General features: G+C 36.8%; 3 protein-coding genes across 3 annotated transcripts; 2 read left to right on the top strand and 1 right to left on the bottom strand.

Moving 5' to 3' along the window:
- Nucleotides 1-187: 187 nt before the first annotated feature.
- On the bottom strand, nucleotides 188-16,124 carry LOC143540891 (uncharacterized). Its single transcript, XM_077033853.1, has 7 exons — nucleotides 16,076-16,124; nucleotides 15,323-15,518; nucleotides 14,339-14,886; nucleotides 13,299-13,646; nucleotides 2,033-2,407; nucleotides 1,399-1,616; nucleotides 188-574 (listed from the first exon to the last, which is right to left on the bottom strand). The coding sequence occupies exons 1-7, from the start codon at nucleotides 16,122-16,124 to the stop codon at nucleotides 326-328; spliced, it is 1,983 nt and encodes a 660-aa protein (XP_076889968.1). The 3' UTR covers nucleotides 188-325.
- A 2,847-nt stretch (nucleotides 16,125-18,971) lies between these two features.
- On the top strand, nucleotides 18,972-19,795 carry LOC143540910 (CASP-like protein 5C1). The gene is made up of 3 exons (XM_077033866.1): nucleotides 18,972-19,216; nucleotides 19,327-19,459; nucleotides 19,542-19,795. Exons 1-3 carry the CDS (start codon nucleotides 19,086-19,088, stop codon nucleotides 19,734-19,736), a joined length of 459 nt encoding a protein of 152 aa, XP_076889981.1. The 5' UTR covers nucleotides 18,972-19,085; the 3' UTR covers nucleotides 19,737-19,795.
- A 5,501-nt stretch (nucleotides 19,796-25,296) lies between these two features.
- Nucleotides 25,297-26,757, top strand: LOC143540908 (protein VACUOLELESS GAMETOPHYTES-like). The gene is made up of 2 exons (XM_077033863.1): nucleotides 25,297-25,727; nucleotides 26,194-26,757. The coding sequence occupies exons 1-2, from the start codon at nucleotides 25,297-25,299 to the stop codon at nucleotides 26,519-26,521; spliced, it is 759 nt and encodes a 252-aa protein (XP_076889978.1). The 3' UTR covers nucleotides 26,522-26,757.
- Nucleotides 26,758-27,843: the final 1,086 nt, after the last annotated feature.

A 27,843-nucleotide genomic window follows, 5' to 3' on the forward strand; every position in this document is an offset into this window, starting at 1 on the left:
TCCTCGAAAATTACTCATTTGTTTTTTACTTTAATAAACTTCACAACACGATTTTTCTTGACATCCTCCAAATTATATTTTTTTTTCTCGTTAAATGAAACTCGAAGAGACAACATCACATCAGTCTATAAAATATATATCAAGAGGTAGGGTTTTTGCTTTACAAAGGTTTTTAATTAAAAGGTATATTCATAATATTCTCTTCTCTCTCAATTCCATGCAAAGAGGAATCATGGATGATGATGTGCATGTTCAGGATCTAGTCATGAAACCAATAAGCATTTATAGGGTGGGCCATACATGTATGTATATGTATACATGTATGTCAATGTGCTGGAAAGAAAAGTGGTGAAGAATCTCTTTGTAACTTGCCATCAATAATTTTGACTCTTGTCATCTTGTCTTCACACCAATGCAATTGTTCATCATTTAGATCAGTTGCTCTTAGAACTCTTGACACCACTTTTAAGTCTATCTGTACCATCAACAACTCCATTTCATTATTAACTTGCTTCGACCTCCTTTTGCGAAAACACTTGCGCGATCGTTGTAGATCTTTTAACTTTAACTTCTTCTGCATGTTTCAAGTTGCATAAAACCAAATTTATGATCATAAGATGTTATTAAGTGTTGAAAGTTTGGCAATGTGGTTAATTAACTCATAATTTTGTATTAAAAGTTTAAAACAATATCACTTTTCCAATTGACAAATGTTTGTAGGATGTTAAAGTAAAGGGGTTTTGGGTGAAAAGCAAATCTTTTGTCCAAATCATGTAGGTCCCATAACTTTGACACAAAAGATGTTATTTTGTTAATGTGTTAGAAAAGTGAATGAGAAACCAAAATATAGACTTAAAATGTGTAGTATTAATTTAAAGTTTTGCACATGATATCTTGTTTACATATCATATTACTTGTTTTTAATTTTGTCAATGTTTTAAAAACCAAACAGGACCAGTTAGACCTAGAACCGGCCACCTCGCCAATTTGGTTCGTAAGCTACGAGTCAATATATACAAGCTTACATGACTCGTTTTATGGATCACCATTTTACCGGACGATTTTTTTTTTACTAATTTCATTTCTGGATAGCTAATTTTAAACTCGCCTTTTGTCAATACATGAAGTTCAAAGTTTTATTTTTTTTTACGTCATGTCAGGTTTTTAAAACATTGGTTCTTTTTTTTAACTATGATAACCATTATTGGAAAACTCATGGACCCGTTAACACTGCTAACAACGGGATCAAGTAATTGTATTTTGTGCTTGGCAAGTGGCCTTCACTAGGCGGCAATGATAGGAAACAAGTGAAAATAAGATTTTAACTTAAGACCTCTACTATAAAAAATAATATTAATTAATGCTAGTATTAGGGAAAAGAGATATAGGGATTTTGACCTTATGGTTGACTTTCTTGAGCAAGACAAAAAGGGTTTGGTCAACTGAAATCCTTGGATTCTTGATTCTAAAGATATTTGCAAGTATCTGAAAGTGGTTCTCTTTGTCAGCCTTGAGAAAATACATGAATGTTTTGATTGCTTCCTCCATGATTATAAGGAATGCTAAAGATGATATTCTTGATCCCAAATATTCATCTTTCTTCTCCTCCTCAGAATCTACAAAAATTTACCTTTCTCTTATTAAATATGACATTCGATTCTAAGGAAACTCGAGAGAGGGATTAGGATGAGTCGGTTAAGTTCAGTTATGGGTTAAAACCGAAACTATAACCGATATTTCATGATTCATGTTCGGTTATAAACATATTGATTAACAAAATAACAATTTTTTTTGTTACAAAACATATAATTTGTACAAACAAAAAGTTTTGTTTTAATTTCGGTTAGGTTAATTCGATTATAAACATAAAACCGTTACAAAATAATAAAAATCTTTAATAAAAATTCAATTACCAAACTATCATTTCCTTAATCAATTTGATTATTTCGGTTCGGTTTTTCAGTTATGATTTGCTTATTCATTTTTTCTTAGCACATGTTTAGAATTAATTTTTAAAGTAGTATATTGTTACCTCTATATTCTGGAACTTGAAGCAACTTTGGAGCCAAACTTCTCTTTCTAGCATAAACTATCGGTCTCCTGCCATTCTCGTAGGGCTCGGTCTCAATGTAGCGTTGTAAGAGCAGTTGGAATTGCTGGAATTGTTGTGCAATATAGGCAGGACATCCGGGATCAGAATCTTTACGGGAAGCACTTAACTGGTGATAGAAATTATAGTTCCAGTTAAGTGCTTCCCACGTCAAGCAAATTTGTGCTACATACGCGGCTTCTAGTTCATGATACGAACTATGATGAATATACGATGTGTTCTTGCCTTTTGATGATATTTTGTGAACGATTTTCTCGGATAGTGATGAGTGACATGTTGTTGTCGACCTAAACGACTCTGAAATAGTACAATAATAAGTCATGAAAGTTCAATAGTTATGTAATAGATCTTGTATCTAAATCAATCAAGAAACATTATCAAGAGGTTTATAAATGTTTAAAAAGGTTTATACTTAGAATTATGGAGAGATGTATGTCATTTGGGTAGTTGGCCCAATGGGAAAAGCTTATGTTTCCGGCCTTCAAGATGGGAGGTCAAATCAGTCACTGACTGTAGCGTTAGTTTAGGAAAAATGGTGTATATATTCGTTGTTCGATAAAGAAGAAAGAAAATCATGCACATATATACGGAAAGTGATGAACACTTTAACTTTTATAATTGTCGAAAGTTAGATATTCAAAAACATCTTTCACTAAACACATAATGTAATTGGAACTATTTTTAATATAATTTAACTCTTTAAAAAAAAATAAATAATGTTATAGATTGAAAAGTAACGTGCATGTACAAATCCAACCATCTAAAAGGACACTAAGAATGGACAAGTCACAAGTGAAATGTACATATATAAATTTCACCCAAGAAATTTTAGTTTTAATAATTCAAAATATCACACTTTTAGCTAGGATAATAATTTGTACCGTGAATTTAACCCCGTGACATTTTTATTAGATTCATATACTCAAGGAGTATACTATGATTAAAAAAAATAAAAACAATTAAGAGTAGGGGTGTCAATTCTTGACACGACTCGAACCCGACATGAAAAAGAAAACAGGTTTTGGGTGTGCTAACACGACCCGGGTTCGGGTTAAACTGTATAAAAACGGGTTGATCCGTTAACCCTTTTAAATTTAGATATTTTAAAATTAATTTTATATTCTCACTTTAGTTTTAAAATGTGTTGGAGAATTTAATTATTTTTCATTCCCATATTGTCATTTTAGGCTTCATTTTAAAGTCTATTTTTCATGAACGACACTTTTATATTATCAACTAGAATTTCATTACCCGAGATGCATTTCTTTTGTTCATTCACCAATATGCATGAACATATCATCAAATCCATCCATATCTAAATCGACCCAAACTTAAATTTCATTTGAGTTTTGCAATATATGGTTTTGAAGTTATCATAATTTGTATGTTTGATTATATAAATTAACTTGTTTAAAAATGTGGGTTAAGCGGGTCGTGTTCAGGTGGACCCGAATTTATGTGTGTGTGGTTTAGGGTTGACACATTTGACACGAATAATAATATGAGTCTGGTTTGTGACAACTGCCCGATCCGACCCGACCCAGGTACCCGTTTTCTGATCCGATTCTTTTTATAATTTTAAATTTGATTATTAATCTTTGTAAATTTAACATTAAATAAATATTATATATAAATATATTTTTATATTACTTACTATTAATAATAATTTCTTTTCCACCGACCCGTCTCTTTCTCTTTCTTGTCGTCCCGCCTCTTTCTCTTTCTTGTCGCCGTCCCGCCTTCCTCTTTCTCTCTCTTGTCGCCGTCCCGCCTCTTTCTCTCTTTTTGTCGCCGTCCCGCCCCTCTGTCTAACCCTTGAGCCTTGAACCCCTTTCTCTTAACTCCTTGCTTGTCCTTTGGTTCTTCCCGCCTAAGGATGTCTGCGCAGCTCCACGCGCCAGACTCCTTACAAGGAAGCCTGCGTGAAGACCAGTTGTTCCTGCGATACGCGAGGCGAACTGTTCTCGCAGCGCGCTAAGAATTGTAGTTCTTCTCGCAGTGCGCTAAGAACGGTAGTTCTTCCCGCGACGCGCTAAGGATTTGTAGTTCTTCCCGCGGCGCGCTAAGAATGGTAATTCTTCCCGCGGCGCGCTAAGGATAATAGTTCTTCCCGCGGCGCGCTAAGGATTGTTCTCTGTCTGCCTTCACCCTCGCGCGTGCGCTCGAGTCTTCTCGCGCTAGACCTTAAGTCTTTTCTTCTGTTTAGGTCAGCCTGTATTCTTTTGTGTTATCTTATCTTCTGTCTGAATAGTCACTTTCGGCGCAGCATGCGCACCAACCCCATTGGTTGGCAGAAAAAGTGACTGACATTATCTTTTGAAATCTCCTTTTGCATGCCTTGACCAGTACCTTTATCTGACTCCTCCCATGCTTTATTCTGTAACCTGTCAGCCCTTTTTCCTGTTCCCCTGCTGCCATATCTTGTGATATCTTTTGCTTTTGGAATCTTTTGCTTTTAGATATCTTTTGTCTGATTTGAGAAGATCTTTTCCTTCTTTTTAGGGATTGTGTTCCCTAGGGTTTCCCTATATATAATACTGTTTTCTTGTTATTTAACACTACACACACAAACACTTAAACTCTCCTGCTCTCTTCTCCTTGCCCTCTGCCGTTGTTCCTCAGCCGCCTCCTCTCTCTGCCTTCGTCTTTTCCCTTGTCCTGCCCAGATTTCCGGTAATATATTATATATAATAATTTGTTAAAGATACATATTACTATGCTAACATATATTCAAGGCATAAAACAAATCATTAACCAATAAACTTTTATTTATAGGTTAACTTGTGCTTGTTTCTTGCATTATCTTTCCACATACCTTTTTCAGGTGAGTAATCTCGTACCTAATCCCTTTTTATTTTTAATGTTTTGGGATGTTCATGTGTTCGTACAAACTTGAGTCTTAAACTTGTTTATGAACTTTTGTCGCGCAAAACCCCATGTGTTATGGACGTAGACTTGGCTGTTTATTTGTATGTGTGGATCATTAACCGTCTTGTCGGCCTATTCCGCAGTTTTCATGGATCCATTAGATGAACACGGGAGAACTATCGTTTATGATTTCTCTTTTGTTTACACTTGCACAGTTTTCTTGTTTTTGTGCTCAATTGGGAGCACGGATTGAACTATGAGCTATGATCTAAGGCTTGATCCCGATCTGATTACACCCTTGTTGAACACCAGTTATACACATGATGCGCGCAGATATTGTTATCTATTTATATGTATTACACTTGATTTCTCACCGACACGCAAGTGTTGACGTTTTATTTTAACACATGTTCAGGTTTGCTGTAGCAGCTTTTGGGAATCTCTTGGACGCGTAGGATGTTTTCTTTTTGTTTGGACCTAGATTAAAATGTAACAAGATATATTATGTTATTTGAATATTTTGAGTTATGATATGATTGATTTTATGTTACTTTATGACATGTTCTGCGCGTGCGCAAAGAAATATATTTATTAAATATTGACACCCAAATAGTGTCGCGAGTAATGAAACAATACGTGGCGCCCCGATGTATAATCCGCCATCGGTCGGGGTGTTACAGATTGGTATCAGAGCTCCGTGACTTTAGGATAGGTGGTTAGACGTAACGACCTAGAATACCTAAGAGTCCCCTCTCGCGCATGAGAAATATCTCATGTTTGCGCGCTAATTGTTATTTACTCGATATTTATAAAATATGCTTGCGCATATGCAGCGCATGATTTCATGTTTTATTCGCGATCTTTCGATTTTTATTAAATTTCAATTTATTTCTTTACTTACATATTCGTTTGTTGTGGGGATTGAAAATCCGAGAAGTCATGGTGGTACATGAATAGTTGATTTTCAATTACCATTAACTTTATGTTTTAAATTGAAGATTTGAAAAGTCATGGTGATACATGAATTGTCAATCTCCAATATTCATTTGCTCGATATTTTAAATTGAAGACTTGAAAAGTCATGGTGATACATGAATTGTCAACCTTCAATGCTCGTTTACTCGATATTTTAAATTGAAAATTCGAAAAGTCATGGTGATACATGAATTGTCGATTTTCAATTCTTTACCTGTGTTAAGTTTGCATTTAAATTCATCTTTTACTTCAAAATTTGATAGCATTTAACTCCGCGAAACAAGCTTTACGACGATATACTTTGCGCTAAAACGATTTCCCATAACAAGATATTAACAAAAATTAAAACTTTTATAGAATGCCTCCGCTATCTCGCCGATTTCAGAGAAGAGACGCAGCGCGCAGACGTAGGCAGCAACGTTCCCAGGAAATGGCCGCCGCGATAGCCCAAGCCTTGAACCAAACTAATACCAACCCCTCCGGGTACAATATTAAATCCTTCAATGCGGGTAACCCTCCGAAATTCACCGGACTTGAAGGAGCCACCGTGATGCTCCAGTGGCTCGAGAAAATTGAGAACACCTTCCTCCATACCCAATGCCCTCCAGACCGACGAACCTTATACGCCTCAAGTGTCCTAGAATCAAGGGCGCTTACTTGGTGGAATGGAGTAGCTCATGCGCGTGGCGCAGAGGCTGCTTCTAGCATGCTCTGGGAGGAATTCAAAGAACTTTTGACTCGAGAATTCTGCCCTCCCAACGAAATCAAGCGCCTTGAGGAGGAATTTTGGAACTTGAAGCAGTACAGTGGCGAAGCGCGCGAGTACGCGACGCGCTTCCACGAACTTAGTTTGCTTGTCCCACACCTTGTTACCCCTTCCCGCCGAGCCATCGAGAAGTTTCTTGGGGGTCTCCCCATGGAAATTCAAGATTCTGTATGGGCCAGGAACCCACTAACCCTCTCTGACGCCATCAAGTTGGCCGCTGTGCTCAGCGACAACCATGTCAGGGCAGGAACCCTGTTCCTGCGGGGAGCCGAAAAGACCAAACCCACCAAGACTGTCCCAGAACCAACAGAAACCAAGCCGGAACCCTCAAACCGTAACAACCTCAAGCGCAGGCGCAAAGCCTATGCGCTTACCAACCCGCCCATTGTCCAGCAACCCGCCTACCAACCTCTAGTACACGCTCCTAACCCACTGTCAACTTACCCAACACCTCCTGTAGTCCACAACTATGCCTTAACCAATCCAGCACTCCCTACCCCGCCAACTAAGAAACCTTACACAGGAAACCAACCCTTTTGCCCAGCCTGTAGACTTCACCACCCACCTCAAGTCCCGTGTCGACTTTGTCACCGATGTGGCCGCGCTGGTCACAATGCGGAAAACTGTAGAGTCCTTCCCTCCAACCCAATCGCGCAAACACCACCAACCTACCTGCAAAACCCACAACCAACATACCCTAATCCACGACCCAGGTCGTGCTATAACTGCGGTGATCCCAGTCATTTCCGGAACGCGTGCCCGAGACTACAAGTTCAGATTACGCAAGCGAACCCAGTTAACCAAATTTCGAACCAAGTGGCGCGCGGCCGAGCTTTTAATATAACCGCGCACCAAGCGCAAGCGAATAATGACGTGGTTAATGGTACATTTTTACTTAATGGACAATATGCATCTATACTTTTTGATACTGGCGCCGATAAAAGTTTTATTTCTCGCGCATTTGAGCAGAAACTTGCGCGACCGCGAGTAAATTTAAGCGAAAACTTTTCAGTTGAATTGGCTAATGGTGAAACTATTTTAATAAACTCCGTAATCAAGGATTGTACGCTTAACCTTAATGAACACGATTTTCTAATCGACCTCATTCCTATGCCGCTTGGAAGCTTTGATGTTATTATCGGTATGGACTGGCTCTCGCAACATCGCGCCGAAGTTATTTGCGCCAAGAAGTTGATTCGCATTCCTCGAGAAAATGGTGAAAACCTGCATATCTACGGCGAGAAACCATCTAACGGTCTTAAACTTATGTCATGCTCTGAAGCCCGAAGACTTTTGCGGAAGAAATGTGTCGCTTTCTTAGCCCATGTGGTCAAACCCGATGAAGGAAAGAAGAAACTTTATGAAATCCCCATCGTGCGTGACTTTCCTGATGTCTTTCCCGATGATCTTTCTGGTTTACCTCCCGCTCGGGAAGTCGAGTTTCGTGTTGATCTTGTCCCTGGTGCTTCCCCCGTAGCCAAATCTCCTTATCGTCTTGCACCCGCTGAAATGCAAGAATTAGCAAGTCAACTTCAAGAGTTGACCGCTAAAGGATTCATTCGCCCTAGCTCTTCGCCATGGGGTGCTCCGGTGTTGTTCGTTAAAAAGAAAGACGGTTCGTTTCGCATGTGTATCGATTACCGCGAGCTGAACAAGCTCACCATTAAGAACCGGTATCCCTTACCGCGTATTGACGACCTCTTTGACCAACTTCAAGGTGCCTCTTGCTTTTCCAAAATCGATCTCCGTTCTGGCTATCACCAGTTGCGTATCCGCGAAGAGGATATTCCCAAGACTGCTTTTCTAACCCGCTATGGCCATTTTGAATTCTTGGTCATGCCCTTCGGTTTAACCAACGCACCCGCCGTTTTCATGGATCTAATGAACCGGGTGTGTAGGCCTTTCTTGGACCGATTCGTGATCGTGTTTATCGATGACGTTCTGGTATATTCCAAAACCAAGGCCGAGCATGAGCAACATCTTCAGTTGGTGTTGCAAAAGCTTCGAACCGAGCAACTCTTTGCCAAACTCTCCAAGTGTGAGTTTTGGTCGGATGAAGTACAGTTTCTTGGTCATGTTGTAAACAAGATGGGTATTCATGTCGACCCATCCAAGATTGAAGCAATCAAGAACTGGATTACGCCATCCACTCCTACCGAAATCCGTTCCTTTTTGGGCTTAGCTGGTTACTACCGGCGATTTATTTCGAACTTCTCAAAGATCGCCTTGCCTTTAACCGCTTTAACGCACAAAGGCAAACCGTATATTTGGGGCTCGAAGCAAGAAGAAGCCTTTCTGAAGCTCAAGCGATTGTTGTGTGAAGCTCCTGTTCTAGCGTTACCTGAGGGTACTGATGATTTTGTCGTGTATTGTGATGCCTCCAACCAAGGTCTCGGTTGTGTACTTATGCAACGAGGCAAGGTTATCGCTTACGCGTCAAGGCCACTTAAAATTCATGAAAAGAATTATACGACTCACGACCTCGAACTTGGTGCAGTTGTATTTGCCTTAAAAATTTGGAGACACTACCTCTATGGGACTAAGTGTATCATTTACACCGACCATAAAAGCCTTCAGCACATTTTTTGATCAAAAGGAACTTAACATGAGACAACGCCGATGGAACGAACTCATCAGCGATTACGATTGTGAGATCCGATATCACCCTGGAAAGGCTAATGTGGTAGCCGATGCGCTCAGCCGGAAACCTAGCCAACTTAACTGTATCTTGCCGCGCCTGCAGCTTCGCTTCGCGCCGATCCAAAACGATCTTGAATCGCGCATTCGCGACGCGCAGCGCGCATCCATCAGCAATGGCAACCTTCGCGCCGAGTTAGCGTGTGGCGCGGAAGCGCATTTTGTCCCTAATCTGAGTGGAATTCTCTGCTATCTCAATCGCATCTGGATCCCCAATGATGAGAATCTTCGCTTTATTATACTAAGTGAAGCGCACAAATCTCGGTATTCTGTTCATCCTGGTGCTGACAAAATGTACAAAGATTTGCGTCTTTCTTATTGGTGGCCTGGTATGAAAAAGGATATTGCTGTGTTCGTAGCTAAATGCCTAACTTGTTCTAAGGTAAAAGCTGAACATCAACGCCCATCTGGTTTGCTCGAACAACCTGAAATTCCTACGTGGAAATGGGAAAGTATAGCAATGGACTTTATCACCAAGTTACCCTTGACCGCAAGCAAACATGATAGCATCTGGGTAATAGTGGATCGATTGACCAAGTCTGCCCACTTTCTGCCCATTCGTGAAACCTACCGTGTTGAGCAACTTGCGCATCTTTATGTCAAGGAAATTGTCTGCCGTCATGGCACTCCTTTGAGCATCATATCCGATCGCGATGGCCGTTTTATATCTCGCTTTTGGAAATCTCTCCAATCTGCGTTAGGAACTCGTCTGGACATGAGTACTGCATATCATCCTCAGACTGACGGACAGTCTGAGCGAACCATCCAAACCCTTGAGGATATGCTTCGATCTTGTGTTCTTGATTTTGGAGGTAATTGGGATTCGCACCTACCTCTGATCGAGTTCTCTTATAATAACAGCTATCATTCCAGTATCGGTATGGCCCCATTTGAAGCACTTTACGGTAGAAAGTGCCGTTCCCCGATTTGTTGGAACGAAGTGGGTGAAGTTCAAATCACAGGACCCGAACTAGTTCAAGAGACAACCGATAAAATCGCCAAGATCCGTGATCATCTGCTGACTGCCAGAAGCCGACAGAAAAGTTACGCAGATCGCAGGCGGAAGCCTCTCGAATTTCTAGTTGGTGATCTTGTTCTCCTTAAAGTGTCGCCCTGGAAGGGTGTGGTCCGCTTTGGGAAGAAAGGTAAGCTTGCACCTCGTTATGTTGGTCCATTCAAGATTCTTGCGAGGGTGGGAAAAGTTGCCTACAAGCTTGACCTGCCGCCCGCGCTCAGCAATGTGCATCCAACTTTCCATGTATCCAATCTCAAGAAATGTTTAGCTGACGAGAACCTTCACATACCACTTGATGAAGTTCAAGTTGATGAGTCTATGCATTTCGTTGAGAAGCCTGTTGAGATTACGGATCGCGAGGTAAAGCAAACCAAGCGCAGTCGCATCCCGATTGTTAAAGTTCGTTGGCAGTCCAAGCGCGGAGCCGAGTTCACTTGGGAAAGGGAAGATCAGATGAAGATCAAGTACCCGCACCTTTTCTCTGCGCAACCTACTTCGAGATAAATTTCGGGACGAAATTTCTTAAAGTAGGGGAGACTGTGACAACTGCCCGATCCGACCCGACCCAGGTACCCGTTTTCTGATCCGATTCTTTTTATAATTTTAAATTTGATTATTAATCTTTGTAAATTTAACATTAAATAAATATTATATATAAATATATTTTTACATTACTTACTATTAATAATAATTTCTTTTCCGCCGACCCGTCTCTTTCTCTTTCTTGTCGTCCCGCCTCTTTCTCTTTCTTGTCGCCGTCCCGCCTTCCTCTTTCTCTCTCTTGTCGCCGTCCCGCCTCTTTCTCTCTTTTTGTCGCCGTCCCGCCCCTCTGCCTAACCCTTGAGCCTTGAACCCCTTTCTGTTAACTCCTTGCTTGTCCTTTGGTTCTTCCCGCCTAAGGATGTCTGCGCAGCTCCACGCGCCAGACTCCTTACAAGGAAGCCTGCGTGAAGACCAGTTGTTCCTGCGATACGCGAGGCGAACTGTTCTCGCAGCGCGCTAAGAATTGTAGTTCTTCTCGCAGCGCGCTAAGAACGGTAGTTCTTCCCGCGACGCGTTAAGGATTTGTAGTTCTTCCCGCGGCGCGCTAAGAATGGTAATTCTTCCCGCGGCGCGCTAAGGATAATAGTTCTTCCCGCGGCGCGCTAAGGATTGTTCTCTGTCTGCCTTCACCCTCGCGCGTGCGCTCGAGTCTTCTCGCGCTAGACCTTAAGTCTTTTCTTCTGTTTAGGTCAGCCTGTATTCTTTTGTGTTATCTTATCTTCTGTCTGAATAGTCACTTTCGGCGCAGCATGCGCACCAACCCCATTGGTTGGCAGAAAAAGTGACTGACATTATCTTTTGAAATCTCCTTTTGCATGCCTTGACCAGTACCTTTATCTGACTCCTCCCATGCTTTATTCTGTAACCTGTCAGCCCTTTTTCCTGTTCCCCTGCTGCCATATCTTGTGATATCTTTTGCTTTTGGAATCTTTTGCTTTTAGATATCTTTTGTCTGATTTGAGAAGATCTTTTCCTTCTTTTTAGGGATTGTGTTCCCTAGGGTTTCCCTATATATAATACTGTTTTCTTGTTATTTAACACTACACACACAAACACTTAAACTCTCCTGCTCTCTTCTCCTTGCCCTCTGCCGTTGTTCCTCAGCCGCCTCCTCTCTCTGCCTTCGTCTTTTCCCTTGTCCTGCCCAGATTTCTGGTAATATATTATATATAATAATTTGTTAAAGATACATATTACTATGCTAACATATATTCAAGGCATAAAACAAATCATTAAACCAATAAACTTTTATTTATAGGTTAACTTGTGCTTGTTTCTTGCATTATCTTTCCACACACCTTTTTCAGGTGAGTAATCTCGTACCTAATCCCTTTTTATTTTTAATGTTTTGGGATGTTCATGTGTTCGTACAAACTTGAGTCTTAAACTTGTTTATGAACTTTTGTCGCGCAAAACCCCATGTGTTATGGACGTAGACTTGGCTGTTTATTTGTATGTGTGGATCATTAACCGTCTTGTCGGCCTATTCCGCAGTTTTCATGGATCCATTAGATGAACACGGGAGAACTATCGTTTATGATTTCTCTTTTGTTTACACTTGCACAGTTTTCTTGTTTTTGTGCTCAATTGGGAGCACGGATTGAACTATGAGCTATGATCTAAGGCTTGATCCCGATCTGATTACACCCTTGTTGAACACCAGTTATACACATGATGCGCGCAGATATTGTTATCTATTTATATGTATTACACTTGATTTCTCACCGACACGCAAGTGTTGACGTTTTATTTTAACACATGTTCAGGTTTGCTGTAGCAGCTTTTGGGAATCTCTTGGACGCGTAGGATGTTTTCTTTTTGTTTGGACCTAGATTAAAATGTAACAAGATATATTATGTTATTTGAATATTTTGAGTTATGATATGATTGATTTTATGTTACTTTATGACATGTTCTGCGCGTGCGCAAAGAAATATATTTATTAAATATTGACACCCAAATAGTGTCGCGAGTAATGAAACAATACGTGGCGCCCCGATGTATAATCCGCCATCGGTCGGGGTGTTACATGGTTCGGGTTGCACACTTCAACCCGCAACCCGTTAACCTGCCAACCCATCAACCCGCCACGTTTAACACCCCTAATTAAGGCAAATATAATATATCACCACTATAAACTATAGAGAGAAAAGAAAACACCAAAATAAAGTAAACATACTTAAAAGTTAAAACAACTACTTTTCAAAATTATTATTAGAATTTAATATCCTGTAAAGATATTTATGAATTTGTAGGCCACAATTTGATTTTATTAAACAAAAACTTTAACAATAAAATAAAATGTAAATATATTAAACATGTACCTGTTTCTTGAAGCTTTTGTGCACTTATTCTATCCAAAAACAACATCTCTTCATCATATTTTTGAAACACTGTGTAAGATTCCCATTTAGGACAACTTCTTCTTGATGAAGAAGAAAACGGGTCATAACCCGGATCCTGACAGTTAATGGAGCTCCGCCATTCAGATGAACTCTTGGAAGTGGACCCCACAGTGTTTGTATCACAGAATATTCCCTCTTTATTCTTTTCTTCTAGCTCAAGTTTCTTAGTCTCCAAGTTATTCAATGGTGGTAGATTCAAAAACTTGTCTACTTGTGTTTGTGTTCTTAGATTTGATTCTATTTTCTTTCCACTTTCTCGATATTTTCCTACAATAAATTAAAAAAATTAGATTACAAGTTTCGGACACGCATCGTGGACTTGTAATGTACAAGCTTTTAAAGCGTGTCACAGAATCACAATGAATATAAAATCCGTGATGTTCATATAGGTATAGGCCTATAGGACACATTCATTTCAAAACCAACATTTAACAAATAACAAAATGTATGATATACGTGTATAACGACGTTAATTTTGAATCAGGGGTTTGCATAAAATAGAAAAAATGGATATGAAACCGAAGATACTTTAAAAAACAAACCAAAACAAATACAGCATTTTGGTTTTATGTTTTTGTAGAAACAGAACTTTTGGTTCGGTTTCAGTTTTGCTTGTAACTAAAACCGGAAAAAAAAAACCTAGCTGGAACTTATATATTGTTATTTTAATTATAAATTTTAAGTAACGTATAACAATCAATTATTTATTAGCTAACAGTAAAATATAGAAAAACAATTATTAATTCTGGCTAACGTTTTCTCTTTTCTGCTCAAAATTTTTAAGCACAAATGACAAAATCGAAAAAACCGAACCAGTTCAAAATCTAAACAAAAAAACAAAATAAAAAGGTTTTCAAAAACTCAAAAACTACGTCGGTTTTTGTTCTGGTTTTAGCCCAAAATCGAATCGAACCAATCCATAATTTAAAATATATATTTGTCTAAAATAGATTATATACCTTCAATTTTGTGATCATCATCAAGCACAAAACCAATCTTCTTGGTAACACGTAATGATGGTTCATCTCCAACATATCTAAAAGAAGTACAAACAGAAGTTGCCTGTGTGGTGACGGCGCGTGTATTCACTTCATACCTAAACGACCGTGAACCACCACCGGCTCCGGCAGCCACCGATACCTTCTTATTTTCATCTTCTTCAATAACCTCCAAATGGTTCTCTTGCTTGTCATCTTCGTATTCGTATTCGGGTAAACTATAGAAAGACAAATCATCACTACTAGTGCTTGCTTCACTTCTTGTCGGCTCGGTTTCCAGTGTTGGAGATGCCTCTAGAAGGTCATCAACGCTCTCTTCGTCGTCGAAAATGACACTGTTTTGACACGAACTTGTTTCACTGGTTTGCAAGAAACAAATGTCTTCACTGTCTCTAGTGAAGACAGACACTGGATCATGATTTTTCTGATCCGGTGTCTCGACGTAATTATAGTCATCAGTTACTTCCTCCTCCTCGGAAAACGTAGCGTAGTCATATTCGTCTTCGTTTCTGGATAAAAAGTAAAACGTGTCAGGTTGTGGTGTATTTATCCTAGAAAATTATATGAATGGTTAATAAATAACACTCTAGGGGTACATGAAGTTATTTGTGTATTTTGTATTGGTCATGCTATAGCGACACAACCCTATCTGATTTCACATTAACAGTCGTTCATAAAACATTTAGACTGTATTTTGAAAGAAAAAAAATCATACTTTGAAAATTATCGGTCAGTTCAGAATGACGGTTTGAATAATATTCAGATGGTCATTCTAACCATCAAAGGTTAAACTCTGAAAATTATTTGAGTCTTATGTATTTTGTCTTATGAAAAGAATAAAGATAACAAGTTAGGTTTTCAAATATGAATTATGAAACTATAAAAGTAAAATATGTTTTATTGATGAAGAAAATATATAAAAAGTAAGATTATATAGATACATACCTTGGGAGAAATGGAATGGTAGAAATGAATATGAGAAGCTTAGAGAGGAAAATGGAAGTGAGGTAGAAGAAGAGAAAAAGAAGTTGAAAAGAACTTGAAGCATTGTAGAACAAATGAGCAATGGTTTCTTTTGAACATTGAATTTTTGTTATGAGAAAGAATTGAAAGAGATAGAGCCTTTGTTCAACAAAGATAACTTAACCTATGTGGTTAATAAAGGGGCTCATGAAAAAGCAAAGTCATTAAGACAAACATATAAGTGGCTTTTGGTTACTTTTCTTTTTATAATATTGCTTTTCATGGCTTCATAGATGAAGTTGTCTTTCTTTATGTCTCTCTCTCCTTCTCTATATTTATTATATGAAAAAAGCAAAAATTTTGTGACAAACAAATAAGTGGTGTTTCTTTACTTTTCTTTTTTGTGACATTGCTTTCTTAGGCTTTCTTGTAGTTTATGATGTGTTGATGCTAATCTCTTCCTCATGTGATGTTCTTGGAGCATTACCAATGCACATGGTCAAGTACCACTCTCTTTGATACACAAATGAACATTATTGATGGTTTTTTTTGTTAGTATGCCACCGAAATACAATAAAACACAAAAAAAAACAACAATAATAATAATAAATTGAAACGGTAAAAGTTAACAACTCTTAGTAATTTACCGTTGATTACCAACATACTTAATCTACATGACACTCAATCTCGAATAGGTTCGCTTCATCCTAGAAAGATGCTCAACCTTTTGGTTACCTTTGAACCATCCCACCATAGATGACCACTCTGGCCATGTGTGATTCATTTCATTGATTCACATCGGAAAGTTGTTATGGGAACCTTGGGAACTTGTCCCTCGTCCCTCTTGTGCTAACATTCTTGGTTGCATCTGGCTCCCATAATTATTGGTTAGAACGGTTGTTTATTAACATTTAACATTAACAATCTAATATATACTAGAGTATGTAAGAGTTTATGAACAAGAATCACACAAACACTCACATAATCGTTTTACATAAGTATCGAATATTCGAATCTAAATAAAAGAAACAAGCTTAGTGTTGAAATTTATATTCACTTACTGATGGTTAAATCAATATCGATTGTATGAAACAAAAAGTGTCGTCCAGTCCCCTAACCTACTTTACTTAAAAGTGGGCCTTCATTTGATTCTATTAGTGGGCTTACGGTTATGAGAGCTAGTTTCAAATAGTGGGCTCATATTTAACTACACATGGCCCCACAAATTCAATTTGCCCATCTCTTGTGTTTAGAATTTTAGATACAATCCAGTACCATTAAGTTCACCACTCAAATTGTTAAATCTTGTTTTATTTTACTGATCCTTGCTATGTCACTAGCATGTTTCACTTAAGTAATGTATCGAATCAGTTCAATTTTGTAGATTATGAGCTCTGTATAACTGTATTTTGTTGACCTTCATTCACTACTTGAGCATTCACTTTGTAACATATTTATCACTTTAGCTTATTTAGTTTCAAACCGAGCACTCTCCATTGATCACTGCCGTCTTTCACAACCGCTTTACACCTACAAAAATAATATAAACTATTAAAACTAGATTATGTTCCACCATAACAAGTGTTGCGTAAAATAACAGACACGGATATGATAATTGTATGATATGTACATGGGAGGCTCGGAGGGTGTGCGAGTTGCACCATCGATCGGGGCACATAAGTTTCGGGGGCACAAACTTTTTTATACATATCACATATATATGTTTTTTGGTGTTAAAAATAAGGTTATTTGCAATGGTTTATGAGAAAATTACAAGCTTAGAATGACATCTGTTCTAATAAATCGGTCGATAAAAGTTTTATCCATGTGTATTAGCGAATAAAATTTTTTCGTGAAAGCCTACGGGTCTTTTTCTTTTGGCTTGGCCGAGGTATTTAAATTCTCGGAGACGGCCCTGGATATGTAAAAGAAAAATAAACATTTAAAGTGCTATAAACGGTATATTTTCTTATTAAAAAATTTTAAGCCAAAATTATTGCTCTCTTAAATAAATATTGATATATAATAATTCAAACCAGGTTGTACCCTACTATTGCTATATGGTTAAACATCACGTTTCATCAAATTGGTACATGTAGACATTAGTGTTGCCAATGAAATTAATTATTTTACAAACAATCATAAGCAACATTCATTTATTAAAATATTATAAAAGTTAATAAAGTCAATGTAATAGAATAAATCAGCTTTCAACCGGCTACCCACCAAACATTTTGTCAATTTAAAATATGATGATTAATTGCTTAATATGAGTTAGGTTAATAGGTTTATAATCCTTTTCATGTTGTTGGTGACAATGGGACATTTTCTACAATATAATTAAAATCAGGGTTTTTATGGTGTAAATTATAATACCTTACAAAATCATCTTAATTAAACTTGTCTTTATGTTAAACATATGCATATAATCAATTCCGGTTACAAAAATAAACCCAAAACTTATAATATAAATAAAAGTTTGTAACATTTAGTCCAAACAGACATGCAATGAACCAGATTGAAACCTAGACTGGTAATTCAAACCATTTTTTTTGGTTTAAATAACGTTCTTTCATCAAAATATAAAATAACAAGGACATTGAACTAGATGTTGCTTTTCTTTTTCATACAATGAAATGAGAACACCTTACACTGTCTTGATACGAACAAATCCGTTTAAACCATTTAAAATATGTTATTCTCATCATATACTGATTTTTAAAACTTTTAGACTGATCATTAGAACTAAAAAAAAAGACAAATAAATCAAAGAGTAGCATATGGTATATCACAAATTTCAGCTTTCTATCTTAAGTTTTAGAATTAACAAATATTATCCATACTAGTAAGCTGTAGGGGTGCGCGATAACTGAACCAAAAACCGATTTAACTAAAGCTGGTTAACCGAAACCGGTAATCGGTTTTTTGTACCCTCGTTTGACCAAAAATAACGAAAAATCATCCACATTTGCATATAATTTTAGTTTTTCTGCATCTGTTTCAATTTTTTTATATATTATACCTCAATTTCATATATCTCTAGACAAATATGTTAGTCCAAGTTTGTTTTTAGTTATCAATCACATTAACTGAAGCAAACCAAAACCCAAATAAAATGAGCTGATTAACCGAAAACCGTTGGAGGCTAATGACCAACCAAACCAAACTTAACCAAAAACTAAATAAACTAAACTAATTAACCGAATCAACCAAACTTCAATTTCGATTGAGACTAATAATAGACCAAACCGAATCATACACGCCCTTAAAGCCCCTAATCCTTCATAGTGTTTAAAATCAACACTAAACCTAAAAAAGAATATGTTCCTAATCCTATCCCCACCACAAACATGTTGACAGAGTACATGTACATATACAAATCATCAATGTAAAAAGTACACACGAATAAACCAAACAAATGCAACCACACATGTTTTCTCCATCAAACATTATTATCCCGCCGACATAATTTGATCCCACTTATATACGTCATCATTATACTCCCAATTACCTTACAAAAAAAGAAAAGAATAATAATTCAAAATAATAATAATAATAACAAATACTCTCTCATCACCATCACCATCACCATCACCATCACCATCACCATCACCAACACCAACACCAACACCAACACCAACACCAACACCAAAACCTCCATTTGCCAAAAGTATTCATATGAATGTTGTTGGCACGATCCACTGAGATTCAGTCCTGGTTTTCTTCAGTCCTGGGTTCATGAACAATGAATGAACTACCAGGATCAACTGGGACAAGCGCAGGATTCGCTCTAAGGCTCGGTCAAATCATCTTCTCGTCGGCTTCGCTTTTGTTCATGTCGTTTGGTGTACAGTTTTATAGTTACACATCTTTCTGGTACAACTTTAATATTATTCCAATCATAACTTAGTAATTAATCATGGTTAGATAATTAATTTTATTTTAATATTAATGATTAATGATTAATGAAATGATTATTTGATTAGCTTCTTGGTGACAATTATGGGTCTAGTGATCCCATGGAGTTTTGCATTAGCACTGCTTGATGGATATTCAGTAATTGTAACGTGCCCGGTTCGACAAAAGGGGATATTATTCATAATCGTTATAGGCGATTGGGTAAGTTTGTTTAAAATCGTTTAGTCGAATTATTCAAACATTTTTTATTAGAGATCATAATTAGTTTTTAATGATTTTCTAGTTTTTATCAACACTAGCACTCGGGGCGGCTTGTTCAGCCGCTAGCGTGGTGGAAGTCTTGTTAACGAGTGGTGGTTCGGTTTGTCGTCCGAAAATTTGTAGCCGGTATTTGATTTCTACTGTGTTTGCTTTCTTGTCATGGTTTTTGTCCATGGCTTCTTCTTTGTTTAACCTATGGAGTCTTCCATCTTTGTGATTACTTTTTTTTTTGGATATGTTGTAATATAGTTTTACTAAAGTGAAAATTATACATGTATATAACCACCTATTTTTATCGGTTTTTGTCAATTTTTTAAGGCATATTTAAATTATCGTCAGTAGAGTAGTTTTTATGTATTTTGAAATAGAACGTCAACTAGTTTCTCTCAACTCTCCACTGTAGAATGTAAATATTCTACAAATTCGTTAGAAGAAGTTTCGAGGTGAGTTTCACGACCCTCACATGGTCAAATTAATAGATGTATAATCACATGTATGTATAAGAAGAGAGAGTAGATTAAGTGGGAGATACTTAAAAGGGGACTAGGGTAAAAGGATGTAGGTCGTCTTTCCTTATATAGGTGAGAGTGACCAAACAATCGGGTCGGATGGGTGAAGTCCATTAGACTAGTCTCTGAAGAATGGTACTCTTTCATGTGGGGAAGAAACGGAAGAAAAGTTAACGTTTCTGATATGAGAGAAGAAGAAGATAATATGTTTGGGAAAATTACAGTTGCGAAACCATAACTTTTAATTAATATTATTATTTATGTTTCAACGTCGATAATTAAGATCAAAATATAAAAGGATGATAGTTGAGGTCAAAATATAGAAAAAATTAAAGCTTTCTATAGTCTATTAAAAAACTACGACATGATATTTTTTATATACAATAAACACAAACATAACATATATTTATAAAGTTAATTGAATAGTTTTATATAATAAAAATTGTTTATTTATAAAATAACATAAAAAGCAAATGTAAAGTATGTTTACGTCCCCCTTGAATTCTATTCAATAATAAACTTTTTGGCCGGTGCAAATTTTTATTTGAATGTTTGGTTTAAATGTATTTCACTTTGTTTTTTTTTATTATTATACATTTTTGTCTGAATTTAGGTGTTTCACGGAATGTGTATGTAGTTGTGCTGTCAACGGTTGGAAAGTGATGGTCCGTCGTCATGATCAAGAGGTGATGTTGACGATGACGGTTGATACGCTACGTGTAGTTAAGTCGTTAATCGTATATTTTTTTTCTCTCACATTCGGTTTTGAGTTTTAGTATTTAACCCGTTTAATAAACAAGTTATGTTGGAAGACGTGTTTAATTTGTTCAATTGAACGAGTTGTGTACAGATTTTAACAAAAATTAAATAGGCCGACTAAGTTTAGATTTTTTTTTGAACGGCTAAAGTCTCCGGATAATTTACATCATTTGTCTCGATTAGAACCCAAAATCTCTCACTAAGAGGCAGTCACATGCCTCTAACTTATAAGTGCAACGCGTCACCCGTTTACACTGGCTTACGACATACCGACTTATTTGGCTTGTTTAAATATATGATTACAGTGTTGTGGTTGCCTGGCTGGGTTATGATTCTAAGTGTGTTCAAGTTAAAGTTGATGTCTTTAACACGAATATGTATATATGGGCCCATGTTCATACTATGAGTTCATCAATCCCAACCAGCCAACCAAACATAATTGTCACCTATACAATACCGACTTGAACGTGCAACGTTAATGTCTTTAACACAAATATATATATAAGGGCCGTATTCGGTATTCAGATTCATCAGTACTAACATGCCTATAAATTTATACGGTATTTACTTGAACACTAAAAGATATTCCTCACATCTTCTCAATCATCTTCTAACGAGTTGTTAATATGAAAAACATTACCGACCATAAATAACTTTATTAGAGCATGTTTGGGATTGAGTTTGAAAAATGTTTATTGACTTATTTAGTTTTGTAGAAAACCATTTTGAAAAGCCATGATTTAGGACTTTTAGAAAACTGTTTTTTAACACTATTAAAAAGCTAAAATAAAAAGTATTTTTTCATGATTGTCAAACACATTTTAACTTATTGACTTTCTGAAAACATCAATAAATCAATAAACATTTTTCAAACTCAATTCTAAACATGCTCTTAAACAAATTCAGTATAACACATGAGATGATGGGAGTATGAGGACTCTAGAGCAAAGTGAGCCGTCATTTTTTGGGCCCAATAAGTTATCTGCAATCCTCCAAAGACTATATTTATAAAAAACTAAATATTTGTGTAGTAATCATATCAAATGTACATATAACTCGAGTTTCTACTACTAAGCAGCACTTCTATATAAATTGGTTGTGGTTCAATGGTAGAGCATTCACTTTACTAGTGAGAGGTAGGAGGTTCAAACCTCACTACCACCAATTTATATGGGAGATATGAGGGATGACCCTGGCTTGCCAGGATTCGAGTCTTGATCTCACCCGGTTTTACCGGCTCCTCGTTGTCGTGCCGTTTGGCGGGCGTGGGGGTCGGGTTTTATCCGGTGAATCCCCCAATAGGTGGACCGTTGAGGGCTCCGTCCGTCCGGACTAGTGGCCGGCTCGGGCTACCTTTAGCCATTGAGGGCCGCGTACGGAGTACCCGACGTTACTTAGTTGGCCGTTCAAAAAAAAAATAAAGCAGCACTTCTGCAAGAAGAGAGAATATCCTTTATCCTGATGCAGCTTTCATGAAGCTCATTCAAGGTGGAACGGAGAACCGGCCAAACTCTTGGTTATGTAAAGATCATGTTCGCCCGTTGGCGATCCAAAATAATGGAATAGAAGACCTAGGCCTTACTATGTCAAAGAGCCAAATATGCACTAAGCTTCGGGTAACCAAATATGAGCGGATACCATAGGCACTTTGTGGTAAAAGAGGCGAAAAAAGACAATTTTCTGAGTTTGCCTTGTTGGCATGCTCAGTGGTCATAGCGCCTTTGATTGAAATTCCAACGACAAAAGAACCTAGGCGTGGGGCATTTTCGGGGGCTAGTCCTAGGCGTAGGGGAGATCGGAATAACAGACCTTCGCTTTTTAGAGAATTCCGCTCCTGTCTCATAGGACTTGTAGCAACTGGGACTAGGCATGGAAAAGCTCGATCAACGTCGTCGTGTGAGACATGGGTCATCGCCGTTCTTAATCGAGACTCATGTATTCTTTTTTTTTACATCGACTTTTTTTTTATATTAGGCCACCGCACTCCTCAAATTTGGAGAGTTCCGTTTCCCTAGTCTGGCCAGACTATGTTGTTTTAACTGACTCACACATGCTAAAACATATTGTTGGACTTAGTTCTCATCCTCGAGTCAATGAGGCGGGTTGGGCGGACTCATCGAGCCTATGATAAGTTGATGTCTTGTTTATCAAGTTGAGCACGTGACTTGGTTTACATGGAATAAATTACTTGTGAACAAGTCGAGCCAATGACTTGGACAACAAGGAATTTATTTATTATCTATTGTTTAAATATGTTTTTACTAATTAGTATTTGAGTATGATAAGAAGTTTGTATTTTAGTCTAATTAGGTTTTCATGTTTAAACTAGTATATATACCCGAGTTGTGGGTTATATCAATTAAGAGATTTTAGTATTGTAATTTTTGAGCTAATTAGAATTACAAGATCGAGCTTATGATCTAAACTTTCGTTTTGGTCACCAAACTTCACATAAGACTTATTTTCGTTAATTAATGGGAGTCTTTATCAAAGAAAATAATATATAAAAATTACAAAAAGAAAATCAATAATGTTCCATTTTTACACCTTTAATAAATGTTCCATGAAAGCAATAATGTACAAGAATAATTCAACCAATCGGGCCAAGCAAGATGCAAAAGGCCTAAATATTATTCCCATCATCAAGAATTTAAAGTCTTTGTTTCGGGTTTCTGTAACTATCTTGATTGTACAAAAACCGAATTCAAATGTGTATATGTATATACAAAAGTTAATTAGAAATTAGATTAAAACACGCGTCATTTATTATTTCAAAATTAATATCGATGATAAGATTGTTTGTGAAATTGTTTGCTTATCCACGTGACGATAATTGGAAAGATTTAAGACGACACAAGAAGCGACAATAAGGTCAGTAGAAAGAGCTTTTGGTGTCCAGAATCCAAATAGCTAAATGGGCTATAATTCGTCTCCCGAAAAAATAGAAAAGTAATATACACACGCACTATATATTACATAATATATATGATCCTAATTGATGAAGGTACGACAATAAGCTTTGTATATGAAGCGATCTTTCAACCAATGAAGAAGTTAATCATTTTATTCTTGCAAAATTGCGTTGTATAGTCACCCATGAGGCCCTTTGATCGGATCTCGTGGAGCATATTATGACACCCAAGTACGTAATGTTGCCCTAGATCCTATCTTAAAGAGTGTAGGATCAACTTCAAACAAAGAAAACAAATAAGATAAAAACTGATAAATTTTAAATCGTTTAAAATAAAAGATAACTAAAACTCTTCATTCCATAGCCCCGAGCCTAACCTCCTCCATCGACATCCAAACAATCACAACTTCACACCCCTTCGGACCGCATCACGCCATCACCGGCTTCTATCTTCTCGCATCGCCCCACGGTCGATCCTTCTCATCCCACCCGAGTTCACTAAAAGAGCTCGTAGATGCCCCTACATCACTATTAAGTTATTAATCTGTAGTCATGTACCATTTATAAGATAACAAGCATATCATAACTCAAAATACACATTATTGGTTAAAGTAAGATTCTAATGTTTAGTTTTTTAAATTATGTTTATAACATGTATACCTTTTTGTCAGCTGCCATTCAAAAGAATATATTCCAAAAATAATATACTACTATAATTCAGCCAATCATTCTTATCAAGATACCAAATTTTAAAAAGACCATCCCTACTAGAATTACTTTAAAAACTGAGATTCTTGTAACACATGCATGAGGCCTAAATTCTTCAATCTACAGAAAATCATATCATAGATTTTAGATTCATATAGTAGATTAACAGAAATTGGATTGCATGGGTCGGTTCGGTTCGATTTTGAGCTAAAACCTTTAGCTTATGAAAATCATTTGGTTTCGGTTTTCTTGGTTTTATCATTTGTGCTTGAAAATTTTGGGTCAAAAAGGAAAAAAAAAAGGGGCCAACATTAATAAATTTAGGCATACTTTTTTTGTTAGTTAATAACTAGTTGATTTTACCATTAGGCTAAAATATTTATGTTAAACTATTATAAATTGCTTAAAATTCAAAATACTGAATAAAAGTTTATAAGAAAGGTTTGGTTTTTAGAAATACATAAAACCAAACCAAACCAAACCGTCTGTTTTTATTTCGGTTTTTCTATTTCGGATTAGTTTTTCCGATTTCATACACACACCTACTTAGAAGCTTGCATTAAACGTTAGTGTCTCGTGTTCTATAGTCACACCATCACTAGAGCATCTAATAAACATTTAATAAAAAGATATGTTTAGTGAAACATTTTATATTTGTTATAAGATATATTTATATGTATATATCATCCGAATATATTAATAAAGAGAGACCAAAAAAAAAGTTCTTAGAATTCGATTCTCTTTATCTAGTTTTGCTTCATTCCCAAGCAATCCTTCAAACTAACCACATATCTACACAAATTAACCAAAAAACCTAACCTATACGTAACTTAGTATTCTTTTACATCTTTATATATGCATCACACACCAAACACTACACAAAACCAACCATGAAATACACTGAAATCTCCCATTTTAGCCACCACCACCGGCTCAAGCCAAGCTACACCGAGGCTCCATTCAAGTGCGACGGGTGCAAGGAAGTCGGCATAGGTTCCAACTACAAATGCACAAAATGTAACTATGATTTACATGTCCATTGTGCCCTTCCTACCCCTTCTATAACCCACCCATTTTACACTAAGTGCTCATTTCAATTCTTGTCACGCCCTCCAGGCCCCATAGCGCGTTATTGCAATGCGTGTGAGAAAGCGGTGTCAGGGTTTGTTTACCATTGCAAGTTGTGTGGGTTCGACCTTCACCCGTGTTGTGCTAAGCTTCCAACTATGTTGGATGATGGTGAGGTGGAGTTGTACTTGTATAGAAAAGTGGGGTCCACCTGCCACAGGTGTGGCAGGAAAGGACGTAGTTGGAGTTACAGGTAAGGGTGTGCATGGGTTAGTCCAGTTCGGTTATGTGCTAAAACTGAGCCTATAACTAATGTTTTAGATTTAGAATTTCATGCATGATCAGTTTTGGCTATAAAACTATGTAGTTAAAAGAAAAAGATGGTTCCATTAACAACCAACTTTGGATGTTGGCGAATTCAAGCTAATTTCAGTATTAAATCCAGTTATATCATATTTTATAATATAGTATGTTACATATGAAAAATTATAACAAACATTTTTGACATTTATATAACATATTATTTATAAAAAAGTATTAATGGTTAAGGTTTTAGTGTTGATTCGGTTAAGTTAATTAGGTCATGAACGAACCACAAAAATCGTTTGTAAAAAGATTATATCCGAACGATCTGTTTCTCAACCGATTTAGCTTTTTTTGGTTATTTCAGTTATTACATTTATGGTTTGATCATTTAGATTTTATGTTCATTCTTGTAGGTCAAAGTGCAAGAAGTACAACTTGCATGTGGCTTGTGTGAAAGAGATGTTGGTAGAGAGTTGGCATGAGCTATACTTTGGTAGGGGTGGTGTGAGTGGTAAATACCATGATTTGTGTGGGCAAAATGGTAAAACAATAGAGACAAGAATTCCAAGCCTGAAGGGTACATTGGAAAGCTATCATCACCATAAACATCATAAAAGCAAAGGGAAAGTGAAAAAATGTTGTGAGATGGCTGGTTTGGCAATGCAGTTTGTGATTTCGGCTGTTCTTGGCGATCCGACTACTCTAATCGCGGGTGTCGTTGGTGCTTTGATGTCGGAATAGGGAATAGATTTCGTATCGAAGAAATGTTGGATCAACGGTTTGGTTTGTAAATATGGGAATGAATAAAAGAAACTTGTGGATTATCTTAATAAGAAACATGTTATCTTTATATGATGTCTTACTTTACATGGGAAAAACATTGGAATATTTGTGAGCTAGCTTCTTCTCCAAGTAAGAGTTACTTTATTTCTAAAAGAAATTGAATTTGTTTTCAAGACTTTTCTAGTTAAGGTTCAAATATCTTTGGTTTTTGCAAAAAATAATGGTTTTGCACATTTGTTCTCAATGTTAATATTCTTAGGATGTGTTTGATTTTGTCACATGAAGTGGTCATTGGTAAGATATAATGATAATGAGTTGTCCCAGTGTTAGGCTGTTAGTTGACTCCTACTTAGGTCAGCTAAACATGAGAACATAGCACAAAGGGTCCCCACATAAAATAAGCATAGTTTGGGCTACGAGTGGAGCTGAGATACTAGGTCCATAAGCAGTGAATAAAAGTCTAGACGAGTTGGATCATGTCGCAAAGATCAATGACGGTTTGGCCCTATTGTCGAACTTGAATTCCATCAGCTAAGGATCCAATTTCATCATTAAAAACTTTTTCAATATGAATGATCTCAAATCATTTCTTTTTTGTTGAAAAAAGCTTAACTGCGTGTATTAGTTTCGTCTATTTGTCTCAAATTTCTGTATTTAGTTCACAATTTATAATTTCGAAACTTTAACAATACTTGTTAAATTTAGATTCTCTACGAAGGACCCTCATGTAATGTTTTAAACAAAATTGATTAATCAATCGGCACATTAGTAAATGTTTGTGCTTTTCAAAGCACGCTAAAGGTCGGGTTGTTGACTTATTTATGTAGTTAACAATACTCGGATAGAAACATTCGATTTGAAAACCTAAAACGTAAAGGTGAGAATATGTTACTTCTCAAAGTAATGCATATGTGTTAATGCGTGTTTAAGGATAATTGTACTTGATCTATTAGTTATCATCCATTTAACAAAACTGCATAGTTGACCGCTATTGTGTTCATGAATATGGACTTACTCATACGCGAATTATGTGTTGATTACAAATGTGATAAAAGAAATAGAACATTATCCTGAGTTGTGAGTAATATTTTGGGGTTGTTTGGAGGGCTGGCCGATTTAGAGGTCTCATTCATTATGTTTATAAATATGATTGATTTAGAGATTTATAATTTGTGAACCAAACAAATTACGGTGTTGACCGACTCAGGGGTAGCCTTTTAATGGTGCTGAGTTGCTAACCGATTCACCTTGGTGTTTCTAGGTCAAAATTCCTCATTATT

Source organism: Bidens hawaiensis, unplaced genomic scaffold (assembly GCF_021521415.1).
Source record: "Bidens hawaiensis isolate Kalapana, Puna unplaced genomic scaffold, B.hawaiensis_p1.1 tig00012385_1, whole genome shotgun sequence".
Taxonomy (NCBI): domain Eukaryota; kingdom Viridiplantae; phylum Streptophyta; class Magnoliopsida; order Asterales; family Asteraceae; genus Bidens; species Bidens hawaiensis.